The following is a 24,011-nucleotide window of genomic DNA, read 5'->3' on the forward strand; positions in this document are numbered from 1 at the left end:
GCCAGGCCTCCCTGTCCATCACCAACTGCCGGAGCTTACCCAAATTCATTTCCATTGAGTCAGTGATGCCATCCAACCATCTCATCTTCAGTCATCCCCTTCTCCTCCCACCTTCAATCTTTCCCAGCATCAGGTCTTTTCAAATGAGTCAGTTCTTCGCATCAGGTGGCCAAAGTATTGGAGTTTCAGCTTCAACATAGTCCTTCCAATGAACACCCAGGACTGATCTCCTTTAGGATGGCCTGGTTGGATCTTCTTGCAGTCCAAGGGACTCTCAAGCATCTTCTCCAACACCACAGTTCAAAAGCATCAATTCTTCAGTGCTCAGCTTTCTTTATAGTCCAACTCTCACATCCATACGTGACTACTGGAAAAAACATAGCCTTGACTAGACAGACCTTTGTTGACAAAGTAATGTCACTGCTTTTTAATATGCTGTCTAGGTTGGTCATAACTTTCCTTCCAAGGAGTAAGTGTCTTAATTTCCTGGCTGCAATCACCATCTGCAGTGATTTTGGAGCCCCCCAAAATAAAGTCTGCCACTGTTTCCACTGTTTCCCCATCTATTTGCCATGAAGTGATGGGACCGGATTCCATGAGCTTAGTTTTCTGAATGTTGAGCTTTAAGCCAACTTTTTCACTCTCCTCGTTCACTTTCATCAAGAGGATCTTTAGTTTTTCTTCACTTTCTGCCATAAGGGTGGTGTGATCTGCATGTATGAGGTTATTGATATTTCTCCTGGCAGTCTTGATTCCAGCTTGTGCATCATCCAACCCAGCATTTCTCATGATGTACTCTGCATATAAGTTAAATAAGCAGGGTGACAATGTACAGCCTTGACGTACTCCTTTCCCAATTTGGAACCAGTCTGTTGTTCCACGTCCAGTTCTAACTGTTGCTTCCTGACCTGCATACAGGTTTCTCAAGAGGCAGGTCAGGTGGTCTGGTATTCCCATCTCTTTCAGAATTTTCCACAGTTTGTTGTGATCCACACAGTCAAAGGCTTTGGCATAGTCAATAAAGCAGAAATAGATGTTTTTCTGGAACTCTCTTGCTTTTTCAATGATCCAGCGCTCTTAATCTTGGCCATTATGATAGGAAAAAACAGTGCTTCTATGTGATAGGATATTTTTGATTATTAGAAAGGCTCACAGTCATCTTTTCATGTTTAATAACTCCTATTATCTTCTCTATTTCACTCTGGTTATGCAGATCAGACTGCCTTGTACAAGTGCTTAGAAAAATAAGGAAGTTCCCTTACGTTCCTGGGCTGCTGAGTGATTTTCTTCATGAAAGAGTGTTAGATTTTGTTAAATGCTTATTCTGTGCATTGAGATGGTCTTGTGGGCTTATCCTTCCTTCTATTAATGTGGCATGTTACATTAACTTATTGCTATATTTGATTTGATGGTATTTTGTTGAGTATATTTGCGTCTGTATTCAGAAGAGATATTGGTAGTAGTTTTCTAGGGTTATCTTTCTCTGGCTTTAGTAACAGGGTTATTCTGGCCTCATAGAATGAGTTGAGAAGAGTTCTCTCCTCTTCTGTCTTTGGAAAGACTTTGAGAAGGACTGATGTTAATTCTTTAAACTCCAGTAGAGTTCACCATGAAGCCCTCTAGTCCTGGTCTTTGCTGGGAGTTTTTTGGTTACTAGTTGAATCTTTTGTTAAAGCGCGACTCACATTTTCTATTCCTTCTTGTGTTAGTTTTGGTGCTTTGTGTGTTCCTGGGAATTTGTACATCTAATCTAGCTTATCTAATCTTTGACATATAGTTATTCATCATATTTTCATAGTCCCTTTTATTTCTGTAAGATTAGTAGTAGTGAACTCAGTAATGAGCTCAGTTTTATTCTTGATTTCAGTGGTTCTCTAATCTCTTTTTTTCTTGGTCAGCAAAAGGCTTGTCAGTCTTGTTGATCTTTTCCAAAGAGCCAGCTTTCGGTTTTATTGACTCTATTGTTATCTGTTCTCTCATTATGTCTGCTTTAATCTTTATTATTTCCTTTATTTTGCCTGCTTTAGAGTCAGTTCTTTTTTCTGGATTCTTCAGTTGGGAAGTTAGGTTATTGATTTGACTTTTTTTTTAATTTTTGGCTGCACCCCATGGCTTGTAAGATCATAGTTCCTTGACCAGGGATAGAACCCAGGCCTCTGGCAGCGGAAGCACGGAGTCCCAACTTGCTGATCTTCTGTCCAGTTGTTCAAACCATTGTTGAAAGTCAGATTAATGTTTCTAGCTCTTATCTTTAAACTGTCCATATCTCGCTTCAATTATGTCACTTTTGCTTCATACATTTTGGGGCACTATTATTAGGTATGTGAACACTTTTAAATTAAATGCATTTGCCTTAAATATCTTTTTCTTTTCCATTAGTTATATAAACAATGCCACATAATCTGGATTTATTTGTCAAGAATTTTAAAATGTTTTAAAATGTTTAGACATTGTTTTGAAATGTCTACTCTCCTGTGTGTAATATACATAACAAAATTTGTTTTCTCTAAAAATTTAGCTTTTGTGGGTTCCACAGAAAGATTGGGCTCCCCAGGTGGCACTAGTGGTAAAGAACCCGCCTGCCAATGCAGGAGACCTAAGAGACTCAGGTTCAATCCCTAGGTTGGGAAGATCCTCTGGAGGAGGGAATGGCAACCCATTCCAGTATTCTTGCCTGGAGAATCCCATGGCCAGAGGAACCTAGCAGGCTACGGTCCGTAGGGTTGGAAAGAGTCAGACACTAAAGCGACTTAGCACACACAAAAAAATAATTAGTTTTTCATTGGCTAGTACCATAAAAGGAGAAGGAAATGGCAACCCACTCCAGTACTCTTGCCTGGAAACTCCCATGGGTGGAGGAGCCTGGTAGGCTACAGTCCATGGGGTCACAAAGAGTCAGACACAACTGAGCGACTTCAGTTTCACTTTTCACTTTCCTGCATTGAGAAGGAAATGGCAGCCACTCCAGTATTCTTGCCTGGAGAATCCCAGGGACAGAGGAGCCTAGTAGGCTGCCTTCTATGGAGTCGCACAGAGTCAGACAGGACTGAAGCAACTTAGCAGCAGCAGCAGCAGTACCATAAAAAAGTTGTTATATAAGAAGGTGACAAGTAACATTTGTATGGTATAACTCTATAAGTATTTATATGTACATTTTCCATTTAACCATCATATTACCCATGGAGTGCTGAAGACAACTTATATTCCTTTGGTGACACCATGCTGGTAACTTGAAATTGGCTATGTTGGGAGTATTCATATCATATAATATGAAAATGCTACAAAACTGATAACTCTGTCCTTTGGAGAGTCAGTTGGTACCACTGCATTATCTCCTTTTTCCAATTAAGTACAAAACCAAAAAAATTTGGAGAGTAGAGATGTCATCCCCCAAATGATTCAGCTACCTAAATGGTGAAATTAGACAACCACTCAGGTAATTCTTCTACCTGAAAATACTTTCTCCCTAAGTATTCTTAAGATCCCACATGTATTCTTCTTCTCCACCCCAGCAGATAGGCCTGAAGTGTTTTTGAATAGTTTCAACAAAATCCATTATCTATATTTATTTAATAGGATTTGCAACTCTTGTTAACATTAGACTATCAAGGAAAAGGTATTTCCATATACTGACATTTTAATGATTTAGGTTTTATTTTGCCAAGAAACTGAATTTTTTCTGGAAGGCTTTTCTTACAGTCTTTTTAATATCATGCTATTAGACAGTCTTTAAATTCAATGAAAATTCTTCTGGCAGAGGCTAAGACCTTAGGTAAAGAGATTAAGTAACAAGAGAGGCTCAGTCAGTCCAACACCACTTGATTGGTAGGTTAGCAAGGCCACAGTGTGAATGAAGACGTGTGCTGTACTGTTTACATAGGTGTTTGTGGGATTTGATGGAGCTTGGGAATATGGAAGCCTGGTAGCGATATGCTTGAATTTCCCTCTGAACACTTCAAAGCATAAACATCCTTCAGTTTCTAGAATCACCCTGCTTGGCACCGTTTACCTGCTAATCCCACAGGCTAAAGGACTGCTTGGTCTTCTTTAAGTTCTCATTGCTTTTCATTGGTGCCTCTATTGGGCCAAAATCCATCACTTTCATTATTACATTTCCTCTGCATTTCATATGTGATATTGTTGCACCAGGGTCCTGGGGTAAACCCAGGATTCTAATAAATGTCCTATTCTGAGAATGAACTTCCTGGTGGCTCAGTGGTAAAGAATCCATCTGCCAGTGCAGGAGACGTGAGTTCCATTCCTGGGTTGGGAAGGTCCCCTGGAGAAGGAAATGGCAACCCACTCCAGTATTCTTGCCTGGGAAATCCCAGGGATAGAGGAGCCCGGCAGGCTGCAGTCCATGGGGGTCACAAGAGTCTGGACACGACTGAGCGACTAAACAACAACACAATGCTGAGAGTGAGAAATTATATCACGTGTAATTTAAGTTCTGTTTTCCTTCATGTATCCAGTTATCATGCTCACTTTTTTTTTTGGCTGTGCTGGGTCTTTGTCGCTGTGTGAGGGCTTCTCTTGTTGCAGAGCACTGGCCCTAAAGCTCGGCAGCCTGATTGTGGTGTGCTGGCTGGGTTACTCAGAGGCGTTTGAGATCTTAACACCCCTACCAGGGATTGAACTCACGTCCCCTGCATCGGAAGGTGGATTCTTAACCGCTGGACCATCAGGGAAGTCCCCTCATGTTCACTTTTAAGTACATGCTACACTTTCCAGTTTCCCAGTCTTACTTTAGTGCATCTTCTTTCTGAATGAACTATTCTGTATTTGTTCCTAAAGAATCTCATTCAATTTGTTTAATTTTGCCCTACTTAACTCGTCACACACATTTAAAATCTGTCCCCCCAAATGTTAGTCATCCAGTTTGATGACATTAGCCAATTTAGTGAGTAAATTTGATTATGTATCTTTTTTTTTTCTAAGTCATTAATAAGATGTTAAAAACTCATGGCCAACTCTGGTGCAACTCCAGCCTAAGTGCACCTATTTTAACATCCAGATAACAAAGGTCACTTTTTAGGGACTACATGCTACTCGGTAGTACATATGCCAGGATGATTACACAGTAAAGATGTAACATGAACTAAGTAACAAAGCTGAAAATTAAAACAAGACTTAATAAATATAAAGATTCCATATGGAGATCAAGGACTTAGAGCTGGGCATAGTCCTATATTTTAATTTTTCTAATTCTTCAGAAATAGTTCACTAAACTGTCTTAATAGAATAATGAAACATATTATGGAATCTGACTTTTTTCCTAAGACTTTTAGAAATTTAAAAATGAAATTTATCAGTCCTAGCCTAGTTAAATTAACTTGAGTCCTAGTTATTCCTATAGTTCTTATTTGCAGAATAAGGACTCTAGTATCTCCCCTTTGTAGAGTTGTTGGAAAACTTTAGTGAGATGATCTGTGTAGAATCTTTAACATACTATGCAGAACGTCATAACCACTGTCTCCCTCTTCGATGAAGCCAGGGTAGGCAAGTTGTGAGCTAGGAAGCTGGAAGAAGATGCGAGGAGCCTTAGGAACTGCAGACATGCTTTATTCCCTAACGGGTGACGCAGCAGCAAGACAGGCATGCTTATTCGCTAATGGCTGATGCAGCCACAAGGGCTATTCAGATGGTGCTTATATAGATATACTGAACAATGGTGGCGTGTGACCAAGCGAGTACATCGTGATGTGTGTGTGCATTGCTATAAATAATCTCAGCTGTTCCATAGCCATGCAGAGTCGTTGTTTACAGGATGTGGGGTGTGAGCAAGAGGACGGGGATGGGGGTGGGCGGGGAACAAGAGACACTGACCATTGCCATCTTGGCTAATTGCTATTCCCTTATAAGCACTAAATAAGTGGTTTTGTTTTTGTTATTATTATTGCCAAAATAGATAGCATTTTTGAGCACCTGTGTTGGGCTGGGTGCTAACTATAAGTCAGTTATGTAATGGTTTGTATGGTAACTTAACATACACATTTAACACCAAACCAAAGCTGAAGCCTCAGTGAAATGCTTTGGTTCTGAAGACTACTTCTGTTTCAGTTTGGGACCTACCCTGGAACCTGAGGAAGTGGTAAACAAGCTGATAGATGGGATCCTGACTGAGCAGAAAATGATATTTGTTCCATATTCTCTCAGCTTTTTATCACTGATGGAAAAGTAAGTGACAGTGATATTTGTCCCCATGATGAATTTTTCTATTACATGTTTTTACTCAGATTTAAAGCCAGGCATTTGATAAAGCACAATTACATGGAATTAAGTTAATAAAGACAATAGGCTTAAGGAAGCCATCCATTTTTAAAACCACATTTGTTAATCATTCAAGCAAGATTGGTATGGGCTTCTCTGATAGCTCAGTTGGTAAAGAATCCACCTGCAATGCAGGAGACCCTGGCTCGATTCCTGGGTCAGGAAGATCCTCTGGAGAAGGGATAGGCTACCCACTCCAGTATTCTTAGGCTTCCCTTGTGGCTCAGATGGTAAAGAATCCACTTGTAATGGGGGAGACCTGGGTTTGATCCCTGAGTTGGGAAGATCCCCTGGAGAAGGGAAAGGCTACCCACTCCAGTATTCTGGCCTGGAGAATTCCACAGACTGCATATTCATGGGGTCACAAAGAGTTGGACGTGACTGAGCGACTTTCACTTTCAAGATTGAAATAGCAACTAGGTAACTAATTTCTATAAGTTTTTTAAAAATGTTTTTTTAAGGAAAGAAGTTTGTATATTTTTGGAAGTCCTATCATAAATGAATGCATATGAAGGAGGGTAATTGTTAAGCATTATTACATAATGGAATTATGTGACATTGATATTGGAGGAGATCATAGTCAAGTTTTAGACATTTATTTTAAATATACAACAGATAATCACTGAGCTCTTACTTTGTGTAAAATTATACTGAAGCATATTGCTAAATAGTCTTTTATACTGAAGGAATTGCTGAATTATCTTTTATAATTTTAGAGACCCTTGAGACTTGCTACTTCAGATTTGGCCCATGGACCAGTAGCCTCAGCATCACCTGGAAGTTTGTGTGCAATACAGAATCTCTTGATTCCCTGAATCAGAATTTGCAATTTAGTAAGACCCACAGGTGATCTGTATGCATATTCAAATATGAGTAGCATTTCTTTGGAGCAGTAGCTTTCAACTTTGGTGCCACTGGAATTCACCTGGGAGTTTTAAAAAATGCCAACACCTGACACCTGCTCCCAAGACTTTGATCTAAGTGGTCTGTAGTGTGGCCTGGTCTCTGAGAGATACAACCTTCCAGCGATTGTACAATGTACAGTGTACAATTGTACAGCCAATGTACAGCCAAGATTGGAAACTGCTGGTTTAAAGAATGTCTCGTAACACACTGCCCCGTTGCTTTTCTGGGAAGGCTGTGTGTGATGAGGCTGGTTAAGGGGAAGTGAAGACATGACTTAGGTCAGAGGGGAGAAAAACTCTCTTGCTGCCTGTCCCTAGAGTCAGGCTTCCGCGACAAAGATCGCTTGGGAAGTTAGTTTCAAAAATAGATACCTGGATCTTACCTCTAGAGATTTTAATATAAGATGTTTCAGTTGGGATCCAGAAATCTCTTATTTCAACAGGCAGTTGTTGCAGGCATTTGGTTCAAAGATCATACACTGAGAGTTACTGACATAGAGTCAAAACAAAACAAAACAAAATCCACGAGATCAAAAGCACAAGTGGCTTGTGTCAGGTTTTTTGGCCCCTTCTACTAGGAACTATGGTTGAAGCTACGTTAAAGTTTAGGTAGTAAAGCTCAAGGGTCTCTTGATGAATAAATGAGTTAAAACCTGTGAAATGTCTCTCATTACACTTGTATTATGTAAGTGCTCAGTGATCAGTCCTTTAAAATGTAACTCTCTGAGAGAAGGAATTTTGCCTGGTTTTAATCACTGTTTCCTCACACTTTGAAGAGTTAATGGACACGTTTGTTGTTGTTTAACCACTAAGTCATGTCTGACTCTTTTAAGACCCCATGGACTGTAGCCCTCCAGGCTCCTCTGTCCATGGAATTTCCCAGGCAAGAATACTGGAGTGGGTTGCCGTTTCCTACTCCGAGGATCTTCCCAGCCCAGAGATCGATCTCAAGTCTCCGGTGTCTCCTGCATTGGCAGACGGATTCTTGACCACTGAGCCACCAGAATTAACAAGACAGGTTGTCACATAGGAGGCACCAAAATGTCTGTTTATTGATTAAATAAATAAAGATTACCTAGACCTTTAGCATAGAGATTCACAGTTTGTGTTCTAGAGTTAGATGAAGCTTTGTGTTTATAACTTGCTCACTGCATGAACATGGATGAGTTACCTCACTTTTTTGAAGCTCCGTTTCTTCATCTGTCATATGGAGACAACAAGACTTTGCAGGGCTGTGAGGAATACAGAACAATGCATTTAAAATATCTAGTATATGATAAAAATACATATTTGTATATTGATGCTACTATCATTGTAATTATCACAGCTATTAATATTGCCCTGATTTTCTTCTGACTGTGAATATTTGGTACTCAATTTTCAAACCTTATTTTAATTCCATCTAAGCAGATGTCTGTATATAGTTGCACTGACTTACATATTCTGTTTAGTTTCTCTCAGACTCATTGGAATATGACAAGTTCCTCAGTATTCTTAAATGTAGGGTAGGGAAAAAAAAAATTAAACCTACCATGTGTCCATCACTGTTTAAAGATTGTTATATATATTTATTTTTAATTGGTGGATAATTGCTTGACAGTATTGTGTTGGTTTCTGCCATACACCAACATGAGCCAGCATTTTATGTTAACACATCAATTCTTTACAAGAATGCTGTGGCATAGGTGCTAATTGTTTTGTTTATATAGAAGGAATTTAAGCTCTTCTGTTAAATAACTTGTTCAGTACTATGTTCAAAACTAAGTACATTGTCTGCATTTTCTTTTAGCAATTCTGCTTCTTTGGTATCTTAGTGGAACATTTTAATAGTTTCTGAATTACGAAGTATAAAATTAGTTCCTATTCTTACTTCCTTTCCAATGTCAGGTTTCTTTTTTTAAGAGCCTTCAGCATCTGAACTATTCAGTTCTATATACCTTGTCTTTTAGATATTTTTAAAAATATTCCAGTATATTTATTTTGAAAGCTAAATCTTTCAAGTCGCTCTTACCCTAAAGAAGCCTAAACCTCTTCTCTTTTCCTTTTCAAGAGGAATTGTATTTCTTTGGAAAGAACACATAATAGTGACTCAGAGTTAACGTTCTTCATCTTATTTAACATGGGCATGATATATGATAAATATAAGTATTCTGGTTTTTTTAATATAAGTATTCTTAAAGATATTTTACAAATGTACTTAATATTAATCTCCTAATTATTTTTATGTATCTTTCTTTTAGGCTGCTTCCTGAGCGTTTCCAGGCAATTTTAAGACGAAAGATTGATATTAGGTTTGATGCAGTTACTGGATATAAAATGAAAGGAAAATAAGTGCTTAAGTTTCTTAAAAACTGATTTACCAGGTTCAGGTTGATTGCATCTAATATTCGTCAGAATTTTAATGTTTTTAAAAGTATCTGCTTTTCCTAATTGACTTTTTTTTCTTCAATATCACCTTTTGAGGCTCTGGCAGGTCCTAATTTCATGTAATACACAGAAATATATTAGGAACCGATTTTGTGGGGAATTGGAGAAAAAGAGATACAGTTTTATAATAATTTCTAAGATTTTGTGACTCATTGAAGGCTTTGCAAGGTATGTAATGTGAATATTTAAGATATATTTTTATTTTTAATTACATTCAACTTTTATATAATTCACATTCCCTTTTCTATTCTACATAAGAAACAGACATTTCAAGCTTGCTAAATGTAATGAAGGACTGTATCTAGTGGCATTTCATAATGAATTTCATGTGATGTAAGAAATACTGCCCAAACATTTTATCCTACACCTTACTACTCTGTTTTCTGAGAAATACCTCATATTCCCATGTCAGACATTTCAGCGCAGGGAAAATGGAGATAAATATGTGTTGCAAGTATAAAAGCATCATTGGGATTTGAGACAAAGAATTGGGAAAATGTATCCATAAGTGGAAGCAATAATAAATGAATTGAACTCAGCTTTTGGTGTTTCTTTTTATTTTGAGCAGAACACAGCTTAACCATCAAATGAAAGGAAAATGGATTATATAATCACAGTCTTTTATTTATTTTTTTCCTCTTTTTAGTATCTGGGAATTTGTTTAAGGAAAGTTGGAGTGGGTTGCCATTTCCTTCTCCACTAACACACACATACTATAGGTTCTATAACATATAAGGAAATTTCAACTGAGGTATCATTTCTACAGTAAATTTCTCCCTCTTTCTCATCAACCAACTTCTTCGAATACAGAGAATCAAAACACAATTAACTGTCAAACTATATTCTATGTTTAATTGATATAAATACATATCTGAATCAAAAATACCTGCTTTCCAAAAACATCATTATATTTGAAGACGATAACTTCGGGTCATCTCCATACTTTAGCTATACTACAATATCTGTAAATTGGCAGAGTTTATATATTTAATGAGATCCTAACATGTTAACAGAGAAAGACACTAGAAGGTGGAGAGTCTGTTATAGTCATCTAACTCATTTTGAAATCGATTGTTTATTCTTTTGATTACTTGTTCCAGGTTGCCAAGCAGCAATTTTCAGCAGACTAGGAGAAAGCCTTTACTGAAGTTTCAGTAGAAGAACTGAGGCCCAAAATGTACTAAGTTTCCACTTTCATAATAAACATGCTTTGGCTTTTAACACAAAATTGTCTGAAGTTAACCCTTGGATGAATTTTGGCATTGACCATTGTGAGAAATAAATACTACTTGTCTCTTCTGCGGGGTACTTCTTGGATATTATGCTGACAGAATGGTAATCAGTCCCTTTTATTGAATGCTAGCCACATCCTAGGCACACTTTAATTGGTGGATAATTGCTTGACAGTATTGTGTTGGTTTCTGCCATACACCAACATGAGCCAGCATTTTATGTTAACACATCAATTCTTTACAAGAATGCTGTGGCATAGGTGCTAATTTTTTTGTTTATATAGAAGGAATTTAAGCTCTTCTGTTAAATAACTTGTTCAGTACTATGTTCAAAACTAAGTACATTGTCTGCATTTTCTTTTAGCAATTCTGCTTCTTTGGTATCTTAGTGGAACATTTTAATAGTTTCTGAATTACAAAGTATAAAATTAGTTCCTATTCTTACTTCCTTTCCAATGTCAGGTTTCTTTTTTTAAGAGCCTTTAGCATTAAGAGCACTTTGCCATTTAATCTCCCAACAATCCTGTGTCATAGGCAGTAGTGAGAAGGTTCCCAGAAGAACCTCAGAAGCTGGAAGGTGAAGGAATGCGGCAGGGGTTCTGAATGTTGTTGCCTGCGTATTTTTATTTTAAAAGCTTGCTTCGGTTCACCAACATCAGGCAGTTACTGCTGTGACTCTAAGTCTGAAGACTTTTCTCTGTTATTTGAATGAAGTTAGTCCTAACTCTGATGGCCTCCCTGGTGGCTTGGTGGTAAAGAACCCGCCTGCCAATGCAGGAGATGTAAGAGATGCAGGTTCGGTCCCTGGGTCAGGAAGATCCCCTAGAGAAGGAAAGTTGGAGTGGGTTGCCATTTCCTTCTCCACTAACTAATTGTAACCCACTCCAGTATTCTTGCCTGAGAAATCCCACAGACAGAGGAGTCTGATGGGCAACAGTCCATGGGATCACAGAGTCGGATACGACTGAAGCTAAAAAGCATCAGCCCTAACTCTGAATCTACTTCTCAACAGTTTAATGGGAAAATCCGTTTCAGCCATCAACCAGGCTACTTGTAAGGGTCATGCCAAAATCCAAAAGGCTTACATTGTCTTGAGATGAAAGGGAAAGACTCCTAATTGTCAACTGTCATGGCACCCTGTGGTTGTAACTAGGACCTTGGTGACTGACAGCTCTCTCCTTGCAGAGCGCAGAAATCCTGACTGCCACCGAACTCCCCTCCCTGGACACCTTTGAGCTCTTGCTGTCATGCTGGGCCCTGCCATGGGACAGCTGGGACTCACCAGCCTCTCTCCTATTCCCTTGGAGAATATTCCCATGCTTACTTCATAAGCACTCTTTTTCACTTCCCCCCAAAGCCTTGCCCCCACCCCATACTACCATTCTCACTTGCCAGAAATCTACACTTCTTAATGAAAATGAGGATTAGAAATAGTAGGGAATCAGGCCAAAGAAAAGGGTTGAGATTGACCCTCAGGACCTCCTCAACATCAATTTGGCTGATGAGTAAATGGCTAATAAGTATCTTACTCAGGGAAGGGGAGCAATTAAGAGCTTCCTCTGTCAGACTGGGTGATAGATTCGCGTGTGCATGCATGCTAAGTCATGTCTGACATTGTGCAACCCCATGAACTGTAGCCTTCCAGGCTCCTCTGTCTGTGGAATTTTCTAGGCAAGAATACTGGAGTGGGTTGCCATGCCCTCCTCCCGGGGATCTTCCCAACCCAGGGATCAAATTCACATCTCTTCCATGTTCTTCATTGGCAGGCAGATTCTTTACCACTAGCACTGCCTGGAAAACCCAGTCTACATTGGAATCAAATCCTTCTCCCAAATAGATAGGAATTTCTACGTGATCTGAGAGCCAATCTCACCAAATTTTTTTTTCTTTTTCTTTCTTTCTTTTTTTTTTTTGTCTAGGCATGTCTAGGTCAACTTCAGAATTGGAGAGATGTACCTTTTATAGGCATCCCTGTAATTACAGGCACCTTACTATTGCAAAAAGAGCACTTGGTCCTTCTAATTCAAGCTAGCTATTCTGGAACCTCGGTTTCTTCATCTATAAAAGGATCGACTTAGATAACATAGTTTCCTAGATTATCTCCAATTCCAGTTAAACAGATCTTTAAAATTCAACACATGCAAAACCTAGCCTCCTCTCAACAGTCTGTGTTCCCTAACAAAGAATGACACTTTTAACAAGTGTCCAAGCCCGAAACCTGGTGCTATATCTGCCTCCTTCCTTTCCCTCACCTTTATGTCTCAAATCCTTATCCCCAGAACTCACATTCAATATCAATCACCATTCCCACATGTATATTTCCAGCCTGAATCTTCCCTCTGAACACCAAAAAGACATCCAAATACCTTCTTGATATCTCTGCCTGTATGGCCAATAAACGTTTCAAGGTAGCATTACAGTGAGCTTTTCACATGATCCCAAACCTGCTCCAAACCCCATTACTCATTAATCCAGTTACTCAGGCCAAAAAGATTTGCATCGTCCTTGACATCCATTAAAAAAAGAACTATTATTTGCTCTACCTTGAAAACACATCCAGAATTCTGTCACCTCTTAGCATCACCGCTGCTAATTTGCATACGTGCTTAGTCGTGTCTGACTCTTTGATACCTTATGGGATTTCCCAGGCAAGAATACTGACATGGGTTGCCATTTCCTCCTCCAGGAGACCTTCCTGACCCAGGGAATCAAACCCAAGTCTCCTGCATTGCAGGCGGGCTCTTTACCACTGAGTCTCCGGGGAAGCACCACCCCCCACCACTGCTGTCCCCAACCCAAGTCACCATCACCTCTTGTTCCCCTTTCTGCTAGTCCCATCACAGTAGCCAGATTGAGTCTTTAAAATATGAGATCCTGTCATGCTTCAGCTGTAAATCTTTCATTAGCTTCTCATCTGAAACATAAAGCTAAAGTCCTTTCTATGACCAACAAGGCCATCTGTGGTCCAGTCTTCTTACCTGCCCCCTTACTGCCTGATTTGTCAGGGTTCTCCAGACAAGCATAACCAGTGGAAGCTTTACATATGTATACACAAAACTGGCAGAGAGAGGGTGGGGAGGGAGAGAACGGGTTTCAAGGAATTGAGGGATTGGCTTACATGATGGTGGTAGCTATAAAATCTATAAAATTTGTAGGGCAAGCTGGTAGGCTGGAAACTTTAACAGAAGGTTTTTGTTTTGTTTTTTTAATTTTAATGAATTTATCTTATTTTTGACTGCACTAAATCTTTGTTTCTGCCCAAGGGCTTTCTCTAGTTGCAGTGCGCAGGGACTACTCTTGAGCTGTGATGCATGGGCTTCTTTTCACAGCGGCTTCTCTGGTTGTGGAGCACAGGCTTTAAAGGGCATGCAGGCTTTAGTAGTTGTCATCCACAGGCTTAGCTGTTCTGAGTCATGTGGGATCCTCCCAGACCAGGGATCGAACCCGTGGCATCTGCACCGGCAGGTAGATTCTTAACCGCTGGACCACCAGGGAAGTTTCTCTTGGGCAGATGTTGGTGTTGCAGTCTTGAGGCAGCGTTTATTCTTACTCAGGATGTGTTCATTCAGTCTGTTATAACAGACTGCCACAGACAGAGTGAAAAAAGTCGCTCAGTCGTGTCCAACTCTTTTCAACCCTATGGACTATACAGACCATGGAATTCTCCAGGCCAGAATACTGAAGTGCATGTCCTTTCCCTTCTCCAGGGGATCTTCCCAACCCAGGGATCAAACCCAGGTCTTCCACATTGCAGGCAGATTCTTCACCAACTGAGCTATCAGGGAAGCCCACCACAGACTGGGTGCCTTATAAATAACAGAAAGTTACTGTCTTCCCAATAGTTAAAAAAAAAATTCCACCTGCTGGAGATGTGAGTTCACTCCCTGGGTCGGGAAGATCCCCTGGAGGAGGAAACAGCAACCCACTCCAGTATTCTTGCCTGGAGAATCCCATGGACAGAGGAGCCTGGTGGGCTACAGTCCATGGGGTCGCAAAGAGTCGGACACGACTGAAGCAACTAAGTATGCAAGCGCATTCTTCACAGTTCTGGAAGCTGGAAGTCCAAGATCAAGACACCAGCAGATTAGGTGTCTGGTGAGAGCCTGCCTCCTGGTTCTCAGCCAACCAGCCTGCCTGCCTTCTCTCTGTGTCCTCACAGGACAGAAGGGGAAGGGGAGCTCTCTGAGGTCTCTTTTGTGAGACACAAATCCCCTTCGTGAGGGCTTTACCTTCCTGACCTAATCACCTCCCCAAGGCCCCAAGATGTGGTGTGAATTCTTTTGTGCTATGATTCCTACTCATTTTGTGTGAAACTCGTAGGATTTAAGCTTTGTTAGGTAGTTCAAAATGGAGTCACAATGGCCAGCGTCAACTTCAGTGTTAATTGTTTTGAAATGTCTAGTATAGATCTGCAAATGTCTTAGAGGGATAAATTGAGTGTTGCTTTATTTTTCTTAATTATCTATTTATTTATTTGGCTGCACCAAGTCTTAGTTGTGGGGTGCAGAATTTTTTTAGTTGCAGTATGTGGGATCTAGTTCCCTGACCAGGAATTGAGCCCAGGCCCCATGCCCTGGGACGCAGAGCCTTAGCCACCAAACCACCAGAGAAGTCCCAAGTGTTACTTTAAATAAGCAAACTGCTGGGCAGTGTCTACAGAAAGGCTTCACTGAAACAGAAGGAGTAACTGATGGAGACAAAACCCCATGGGGTGTAACCATGACACCCCACTGGCAGACTCCTTAAAATAGCCCACTGAGGGACTTCCCTAGTGGTCCAGTGGTTAAGACTCTCCTCTCCCAATGCAGGGAGCTCGGGTTCAATCCCTGCTTAGGGAACTGAGATCCTACATGCTTCGTGGCCAAAAAATAAAAATAAGCCCACTGAGACAAGTGACTGAAGGCTCTTTACCAGGGGACCCAACTCCTCCTGCTAAGAGCTGTTCTAGACGAACAGCCGCTGGAGGCTCCATCGGAAGAGAAGGGAGCTATCTGTTCACAACCTGTCTGAGGACCAGAGACCACTGCTCATGCTGAGATGACTCCTCCCCAGACTTCTTCTGAGAGTGGCTCTTAACCCCCTTTCCTATTTTCCCTACCTTGACTAACCTATTGGGGCAGAAATGGTTAGGTAGTCAGTGTAGGGTTGAGGGCCTCGGTTCTTTTCCTTTATTTCAACTTTAATTTTGACTCGTTCTCTCACATAAACGTTTTGCTCCATTAGCCCAAAGCTATATTTGTTGTTCCAGTTTCTAGACATTCAGAGGAATGTCTCCCTAGTCTGGAGGGTCACGAAATGTTCAGACCTGGAACAAGACAATCATTAACTTCTGTCCAGTTTATCAAGGAGAAGAACTCTGGGTGGACCATTAACTCTTAAACATTCTTCTGGTCCCTAAATAATGGTCTGGGGTCTTGAGAAAGGGTCAAGGGATGGCACCACAATGTGGGGGAAACAGAAACTGGGAACCAAAAGAAAGGCATAAAAATGATAAACTGGACGTTGCAACAAACTGGTCAGAAATTACATGCATCAGGCCCCAAGCCAACCAAAAACAAACAGATCAATTCTAAGAAAGATACAAGCTGCTGTTATTCCCACCTTTGGAGGCTCTTCGCCCCCTCTCAGTATCTATGCTGAGCCCTTTGTATCTCTGTCTTCTAAAATAAAACTTTGCCTATTTGAGTGTATGCAAGTTTTTGAAGTTCATTCCTCAGCTCCATGAGCAGAACTCAGTTTCCTGTTTCACTATTGTGTGCAACACTTGAGTGATTTGTGGATTGATTAATTAATATTGGTTACATTTTGAATAGTCTCAATCCCATGATTTGTCCCTGGCCTTATTGCTGGACTCTGAGATAAACACCCCACTTCCAAATACCATTACATTGGAAATTAGATCGCAACTTGTGAACCTCAGAGAAACATGTACAGTCTACAGTGCAGAGAAAGTAGTTTTGCTTTCAAAGTTTTGTAACAGATGTGGTGAAGCCCATCCAGATTATCAGGAACAGTTTCCTTTTGCTTAAAGACTACTGATTGTAGATGTTAACCACATCTACAAAATACCTTCACGGCAACACCTAGATTAACATTTGATTGAATAATGGAACTGTAGTCTAACCATGTTGACCTAGAAAACTAACCATCACACTACCCTCACCCTCTTATAATTCATTCCAGCCACACTGGTTCATTGATGGTTCTCAACCCACAAGACATGTTCCCATTTCAAGACCTTTGTACGTTACTGTTTTCTCTGCAGAATTTCTTCTTCCAGATACTCACACAGCTAACTCCCTGTTTCCTTTATGCCTTTTTCCTTAGGTCTTTTCAGAATTTCTCATGCCATACCTAAATCTGCAACCCTGCCTACACCGCCTACGCACATTTCCATTTCTCCTTCTTTTCTCTGATTTTCTTCTTCTTTTCTCTGATTTTCTTCTTGACACTTATCATTATGCCCATGCTATATATGTTGCTTATTTATGTCCTTTTTAAAAATTATTTGTTTCTTTGACTGTGCCAGGTTTTAGGTGTATAATGTGGGCTCTTCAGTCTTCATTGTGGTATCTAGTTCCCTGACCAAGCGTCAAACCCCAGTCCCCTCCATTGGGAGTGTGGAGTCTTGGCCACTGGACCATATGGGAAATCCTATTTATGCTCTTTATTGTCAACATTGCCTCTAGACCATAAGCTTCCCAAGGGAAGCGATTTGTTTTTATGTATTTTGTTCACTACTGTACTCCCCCCAATGCCTAGAATAGCCCATAAAATATACCAAGTATTTCATGTATACTTATTAAGTGAATGCATATTTCTTCCATTGTTCTAGCTCCTAAACATCTCCTTTGCTGGCACCCTCATTCAGACCACCATCCTTTCTGGCCTGGATTACTGAAAAGCCTCCTACCTAGTCTCCCTCCATCTCTTCTTGTCCTTTTTCCAATCCTTTTTCCAGCCTGCAACATTTCTAAATCTGATGATGGCAGTCTCCTACTAAAGCCCTCACTGTTGCTAAGACTTTGAGAGACTGAGCCTTTGCTATCTCTCTATCTTCTCTTTACCCCACACTCTGTGCTCCAAGGCAGAACTTCTTGTTCCTTGAATGTGCCATGATCTCTCCCCTCCTGGTTCCTGAACACATGGTTTCCTAGATCTGGATTACTCATCATCCAACCCCTGCTCACCATTTATGGCTCACCGTTCACCCCCATCTTCAGGACTGAATGATTTGCCCTTCCTGTGGGCTCACGTAGCTCCTTATATTAAGAACTGTCACAGCCCTTTGTATCAAGGTACAGTAAAAGTGCAAAACATTTTCATACTCCCAAGGAAATGGGTAGCCAGAAAACAGAGGCAGTCTGTTTAACCTGACAGATATGAAAGACAGGGTGGCAAACAGGGATGGGGTGGACAAAGAGTTCACTGAATATTTTTACAATGGAAGAAATCAAAGTATGTTGAAATCAAAAGAGTCAGGCCCTGTAGGCAGGAAGAGTAGAATAAACAGGAAAAGAATAATGGGAGGAACAAGGAAAGATGGCATGTGTGCTAAGTCATGCTAAGTCACCTCACTCACGTCCGACTCTTTTTGACCCTGTGGACTATAGCCTGTCAGTCTGCTCTGCCCATGGGATTCTCCAGACAAGAATATTGGAGTGGGTTGCCATTTCCTCCTCCAGGGGATCTTCCCAACCCAGGGATCTAACCCATATCTCCTGCACTGGCAGGAGGGTTCTTTGCCACTGAGCCACCTGGGAAAGATGGTGGAGAGGCAAACCACAGTGATCAGGATCATTTCTTTGTTACTATAGGGAAAGAAGCAGGACTGATGTGTAGAGATGAAGTGAAAGGTTTTATAAACCAAAAATATTCTGAGGCTGTATACGAGGTCTGAATTAGGGATTTGTTTGCAGTCTCAAGGTAAGTTTATATGATCTTTAAGACTACCTAATACTGCTTTATCAATTTGGCAGTATACAGAATCCTGGATGATGAACTAATGAACCCTTCCAGAAAAAGAAAGAAAAGTATTTATTTGAAGAGATTGTATTCTTAAATTTCTACTAAGCAGATTACAATAGCTAGACTAAACAGAGGATTAAAATGATGTACACAGATCTCATAACTTCATTTTATGGCCCCCAAAGAAATAATGGCTTTTAGTGTTAACTTTTCTTATTCATTTATTTGGCTACATTGGGCTTCTCTAGTTGTGACCCACAGGCTTAGTTGCCCGTTGGCATATGTGATCTTAGTTTTCCCACCAAGGATCAAAACAGCATCCCCTGATTCTTAATCACTGGGACCAAGGAAGTCCCTGTTGACCTTTCTTTAGACCACGGTATATCACCTACCTGTCATCAATTACTATATCATATCAACATTTCTGAGCTTTACACAGCACAGATGAAATTCCTCAGCACCCACAGAATGGCTCTGCTCAGAAGGAAAAATCCAACCTGGATGATGCCTCTACCAATCTTCTTTCCACATTCACCTTTCCTTCACTTTCTTTTGCTATGTAAATGCTATGATTAATATTACCATCATTATAATCTGCCTTCCAAATTATAAATATACTAGTTATGCTATTCCACCTTTTCCCCTTTCTGGTATTATTACCTGTGTAAAAATTCATCGCATATCTAAAATGGGAAGTCAGAGGGGTGGCTCTCAAGAGGGATATTCACTGAAGAGGAAAAAGAAAAAAGCAGACAAAATTCAGAAAATATTTCAGTTTAATAAGAATCTAATTGTTATAGATTGTGTTAGTTTACTCAAGAAAATTTTCCCAAAAACAACTCACCCTAAAATGTAATATGAAGACAAATTAATGATAAACTTGATGTGCCTTCATTCATATCAGTAAGAAAAAAAGAAAACTACTGTAAAACGTGATCAGAGTAAACTAAACATTTTTACTTGCTATGAAAACTCATTGAGATGAAGCCAATGATGTCATAAGACACGCAAAAAAAAAAAATCTCCAAAACTTTAAAAAAAAAGAAGCAAGGGATAGATTCTGTGTTTCTAGCATTGTTGCGAAAGTAGAACCCTTTCTTTGAGGAATATGAACATTCTGACTCAAGATAGGAAAAAATAAATAAAAGGCAGTTTTCCAAGTGATCTCCGACTGAATGAAATTTCTCGGCATCCAAACTATTTGAGCATAATGTGAACTAAGTAACATTAACAAAGTTATTTTCACTTCCTCAAGCCTTCTTAATTCTTGGGTAATACAAACACCCCAGCAGGTAAAAGAATCTAATCTTATTATACATTTTTAATTTGCCTTTCAGAAGTATATTAATAGTATATGAATTTGCACGGTGTGAGTACACTAAGTGAACTTATAGACATTCAACCTGAAAACAGATTCCAGATGTTGTAGCCAGCATTAGGTTTGATTAAATCACTTATGTTGATATTTAAACAAGACTCCATATAAACATCACTTCCCTGGTGCCTCAGATGATAGAGGATCTGCCTGCAATGAGGGAGATCTGGGTTCAATCCCTGGGTCAGAAAGATTCCCTGGAGAAGGAACTGGGTACCCACTCCAGTATTCTTGTCTGGAGAGTTCCATGGACAGAGAAGCCTGGAGGGCTATAGTCCATGGAGTCACAAAGAGTCCGACACGACTGAGCGACTAACCCTTTAATATTTTAAACCGGCATGCAGACTGATAAAGTCAAGTTCTCTTTTATGAATACACTCAGGGTTAAAACTTAAGAGTCAGTTGTACTCTCTCCAATGCAATATGGTATAGCCTAGGTCAAGATGTCTGAACCTCAGAACTACGGACACTGGGGGCTGGATAACTCTTTCCTTCAAAGCTCAGGGCTGACTGTGGATTGTATGTTTAGCAGCCTGCCTGGCCTTTACCCACTCAAGGCCACTAGCATGCCTGAGTGTGACAACCAACAATGTCTCCGAGAGTCATGGCAAATTGTCTCCTTTGGGACAAAAGTATCCTTGGTTGAGAATCATTTGACTGATTGGTTATAACTAGTTGGTTTAAGTTAAAAGTCAGGGCTCTGCAATCTGACTTCCTGAGTTTGAATCCTAGTTCAACCCCTCTTTTTATAAAACTTTTATTTTATTTATTTTTTGAAAATTTATTTATATATTTTTCTGGCTGCATGAAGTCTTAGTGTCGGCATGTGGGATCTAGTTCCCTAACCAAGGATTGAACTCGGACCCCTTGCATTGGGAAAGAGCAGAGTCTCAGCCACTGGAGCACCAGAGAAGTCCCCGAACTCAGCCTCTTACTGGTTATGTGACTTTGGCAGTTACTACACTTTTCTTGCCATCAGTTTCCTCATCTATACAGTGCTCATTCTAACAGTGTTGTGACCAAGTCTAAGCTGGTTCTGCTTCCCCCATGACAGGCCAATAAATCCGAGATGAGGTATTGAGTCAACTGGAAAGCCAGTTGACTAAGAAAGTGGCAGGCTAGCGCCTGCCTAAAATGACCCTTTCCCAGGGCCTGGATGCCAGGTTCCTGTATAGATCAGAGATGGGGGAGCAGGGCGGGGAGGTGAGGAAACAAAGGAAAAGACCATATCCAGCACAAGCTGGAATCAAGATTGCCAGGAGAAATATCAATAACCTCAGATATGCAGATGACACCACCCCTACGGCAGAAAGTGAAGAAGAACTAAAGAGCCTCTTGATGAAAGTGAAAGAGGAGAGTGAAAAAGTTGGCTTAAAGCTCAACATTCAGAAAACTAAGATCATGGCATCTGGTCCCATCACTTCATGGCAGATAGATGGGGAATCAGTGGAAACAGTGGCTGACTTGATTTTTCTGGACTCCAAAATCCCTGCAGATGGTGACTGCAGCCATGAAATTAAAAGACGCTTACTCCTTGGAAGGAAAGTTATGACCAACCTAGACAGCATATTAAAAAGCAGAGCCATTACTTTGCCAACAAAGGTGCATCTAGTCAAGGCTATGGTTTTTCCAGTGATCACGTATGGATGTGAGAGTTGGACTATAAAGAAAGCTGAGCACCGAAGAATTGATGCTTTTGAACTGTGGTGTTGTAGAAGACCCTTGGACTGCAAGGAGATCCAACCAGTCCATCCAAAAGGAGATCAGTCCTGGGTGTTCATTGGAAGGACTGATGTTGAAGCTGAAACTCCAATACTTTGGCCACCTGATGCAAAGAGCTGACTCATTGGAAAAGACCCTGATGCTGGGAAAGATTGCAAGCAGGAAGAGAAGGGGACGAGAGAGGATGAGATGGTTGGATGGCATCACTGACTCAATGGACATGGGTTTGGGTGGACTCCAGGAGTTGGTGATGGACAGGGAGGCCTGGCGTGCTGTGGTTCATGGGGTCGCAGAGAGTCAGACACGACTGAGCGACTGAACTGAACTGAACTGAACTGTTCATGGTTGGCTCATAGTTTCATCGAATAGACAAGGCTGTGATCCATGTGATCAGCTTGGTTAGTTGTCTGTGGTTGTGGTTTTCATTCTGTCTGCCCTCTGATGGATAAGGATAAAAGGCTTATGGAAGCCTCTTGATGGGAGGCATTGGCTGTGGGGAAAACTGGGTCTTGCTCTTATGGGCAAGGCCATGCTCAGTAAATCTTTAATCCATTTTTCTGCTGATGGGTGGGACTGTGTTCCTTCTCTGTAGGTTGATCTGAGGCCGAACTATGATGGGGTAACAGTGACCTCCTCCAAAAGGACTTACGCCAGCACATCACACCTCCCAGGACTGCAGCAGTCAGTGTTCCTGACCCTCCAGCTGACCACTGTTGACACATGCCTCCACCAGAGACTCCTGAACACTCACAGGCAAGTCTGGTTCAGTCTCTTGTGAGGTCACTGCTCTCTGGTTCTCTTGTGAGGTCACTGCTCCTTTCTCCTGGGTCCTGGTGCACATGAGGTTTTGTTTGTGCCCTCCAAGAGTCTCTGTTCCCCCAGTCCTGTGGAAGTTCTGTAATCAAATCCCACTGGCCTTCAAAGTCAAATTCTCTGGGGGTTCTCAGTCCTTTTGCCAGATCCCAGGTTGGGAAATCTGTTGTGGGCCCTAGAACTTTTGTAACCGTATGAGAACTTTTCAGTTTAATTGTTCTCCAATTTGTGGGTTGAACAGCTGAAGCTGAACAGTTCTGTGAAGACCTACAAGAACTTCTAGAACTAACACCAAAAAAAGATATCGTTTTCATCATAGAGGACTGGAAAGCAAAAGTAGAAAGTCAAGAGATACCTGGAGTCACAGGCAAATTTGGCCTTGGAGGACACAATGAAGCAGGGCAAAGGCTAACAGAGTTTTACTAAGAAAACACAGTGGTCATAGCAAACACCCTCTTCCAACAACACAAAAGGTGACTCTACACATGGACATCACCAGATGGTCAATACTGAAATCAGCTTGATTATATTCTTTGCAGACAAAGATGGAGAAGCTGTATATAGGAGCTGACTGTGGCTAAGATCATGAACTCTTTATTGTAAAATTTAGACTTAAATTGAAAAAAGTAGGAAAAACTACTGGGCCATTCAGGTATGACCTAAGTCAAATCCTTTATACAGTGGAAATGACAAATAGATTCAAGGGATTAGATATGAAAGACAGAGTGCCTGAAGAACTACGAATGGAGGTTCGTAACATCGTACCGGAGGCAGGAATCAAAACCATCCCCAAGAAGAAGAAATGCAAAAAGGCAAAATAGTTGTCTGAGGAGGCCTTACAAACAGCTAAGAAAGGAAGAAAAGCGAAAGGCAAAGGAGAGAGAAATCCATCTGAATGCAGAGTTCCAAAGAATAGCAAGGAGAGACAAGAAAGCCTTCCTAAGTGAACAATGGAAAAAAATAGAGGAAAACAGTAGAATGGAAAAGACTAGAGATCTCCTCAAGAAAAAGAGAGATACCAAGGGAACAATTCATGTAAAAATGGACACAGTTAAGGACAGAAATGGTATGGGTCTGATGGAAGCAGAAGGTATTAAGAAAAGGTGGCAAGAATACACAGAATGACTGTACAAAAAAGATCTTAATGACCCAGATATCCCTGATAGTATAATCACTCACCTAGAGCCAGACATCCTGGAGGACAAAGTCAAGTGGGCATGTGGGATCTTGTTCCCCAAACAAGGATCAAACTCAGGCCCTCTGCCCTTGGAACAGAGTCGTAGCTACTGGACCACTTCC

At 40.7% G+C, this 24,011-nt stretch overlaps 1 protein-coding gene across 1 annotated transcript in view; it reads left to right on the plus strand.

Moving 5' to 3' along the window:
- HSD17B11 (hydroxysteroid 17-beta dehydrogenase 11) overlaps positions 1–10,140 on the plus strand; it is a 34,361-nt gene extending 24,221 nt beyond the window's left edge. The window contains exons 6-7 of the mRNA XM_043906234.1: positions 6,061–6,177; positions 9,416–10,140. Coding sequence (XP_043762169.1) covers positions 6,061–6,177; positions 9,416–9,506 — 208 coding nt within the window. The 3' untranslated portion in view covers positions 9,507–10,140. The remainder of the gene's footprint in view (positions 1–6,060; positions 6,178–9,415) is intronic.
- Positions 10,141–24,011: the final 13,871 nt, after the last annotated feature.

The sequence above is a fragment of the Cervus elaphus genome, chromosome 6 (genome assembly GCF_910594005.1).
Source record: "Cervus elaphus chromosome 6, mCerEla1.1, whole genome shotgun sequence".
In the NCBI taxonomy this organism is placed as follows: Eukaryota; Metazoa; Chordata; class Mammalia; order Artiodactyla; family Cervidae; genus Cervus; species Cervus elaphus.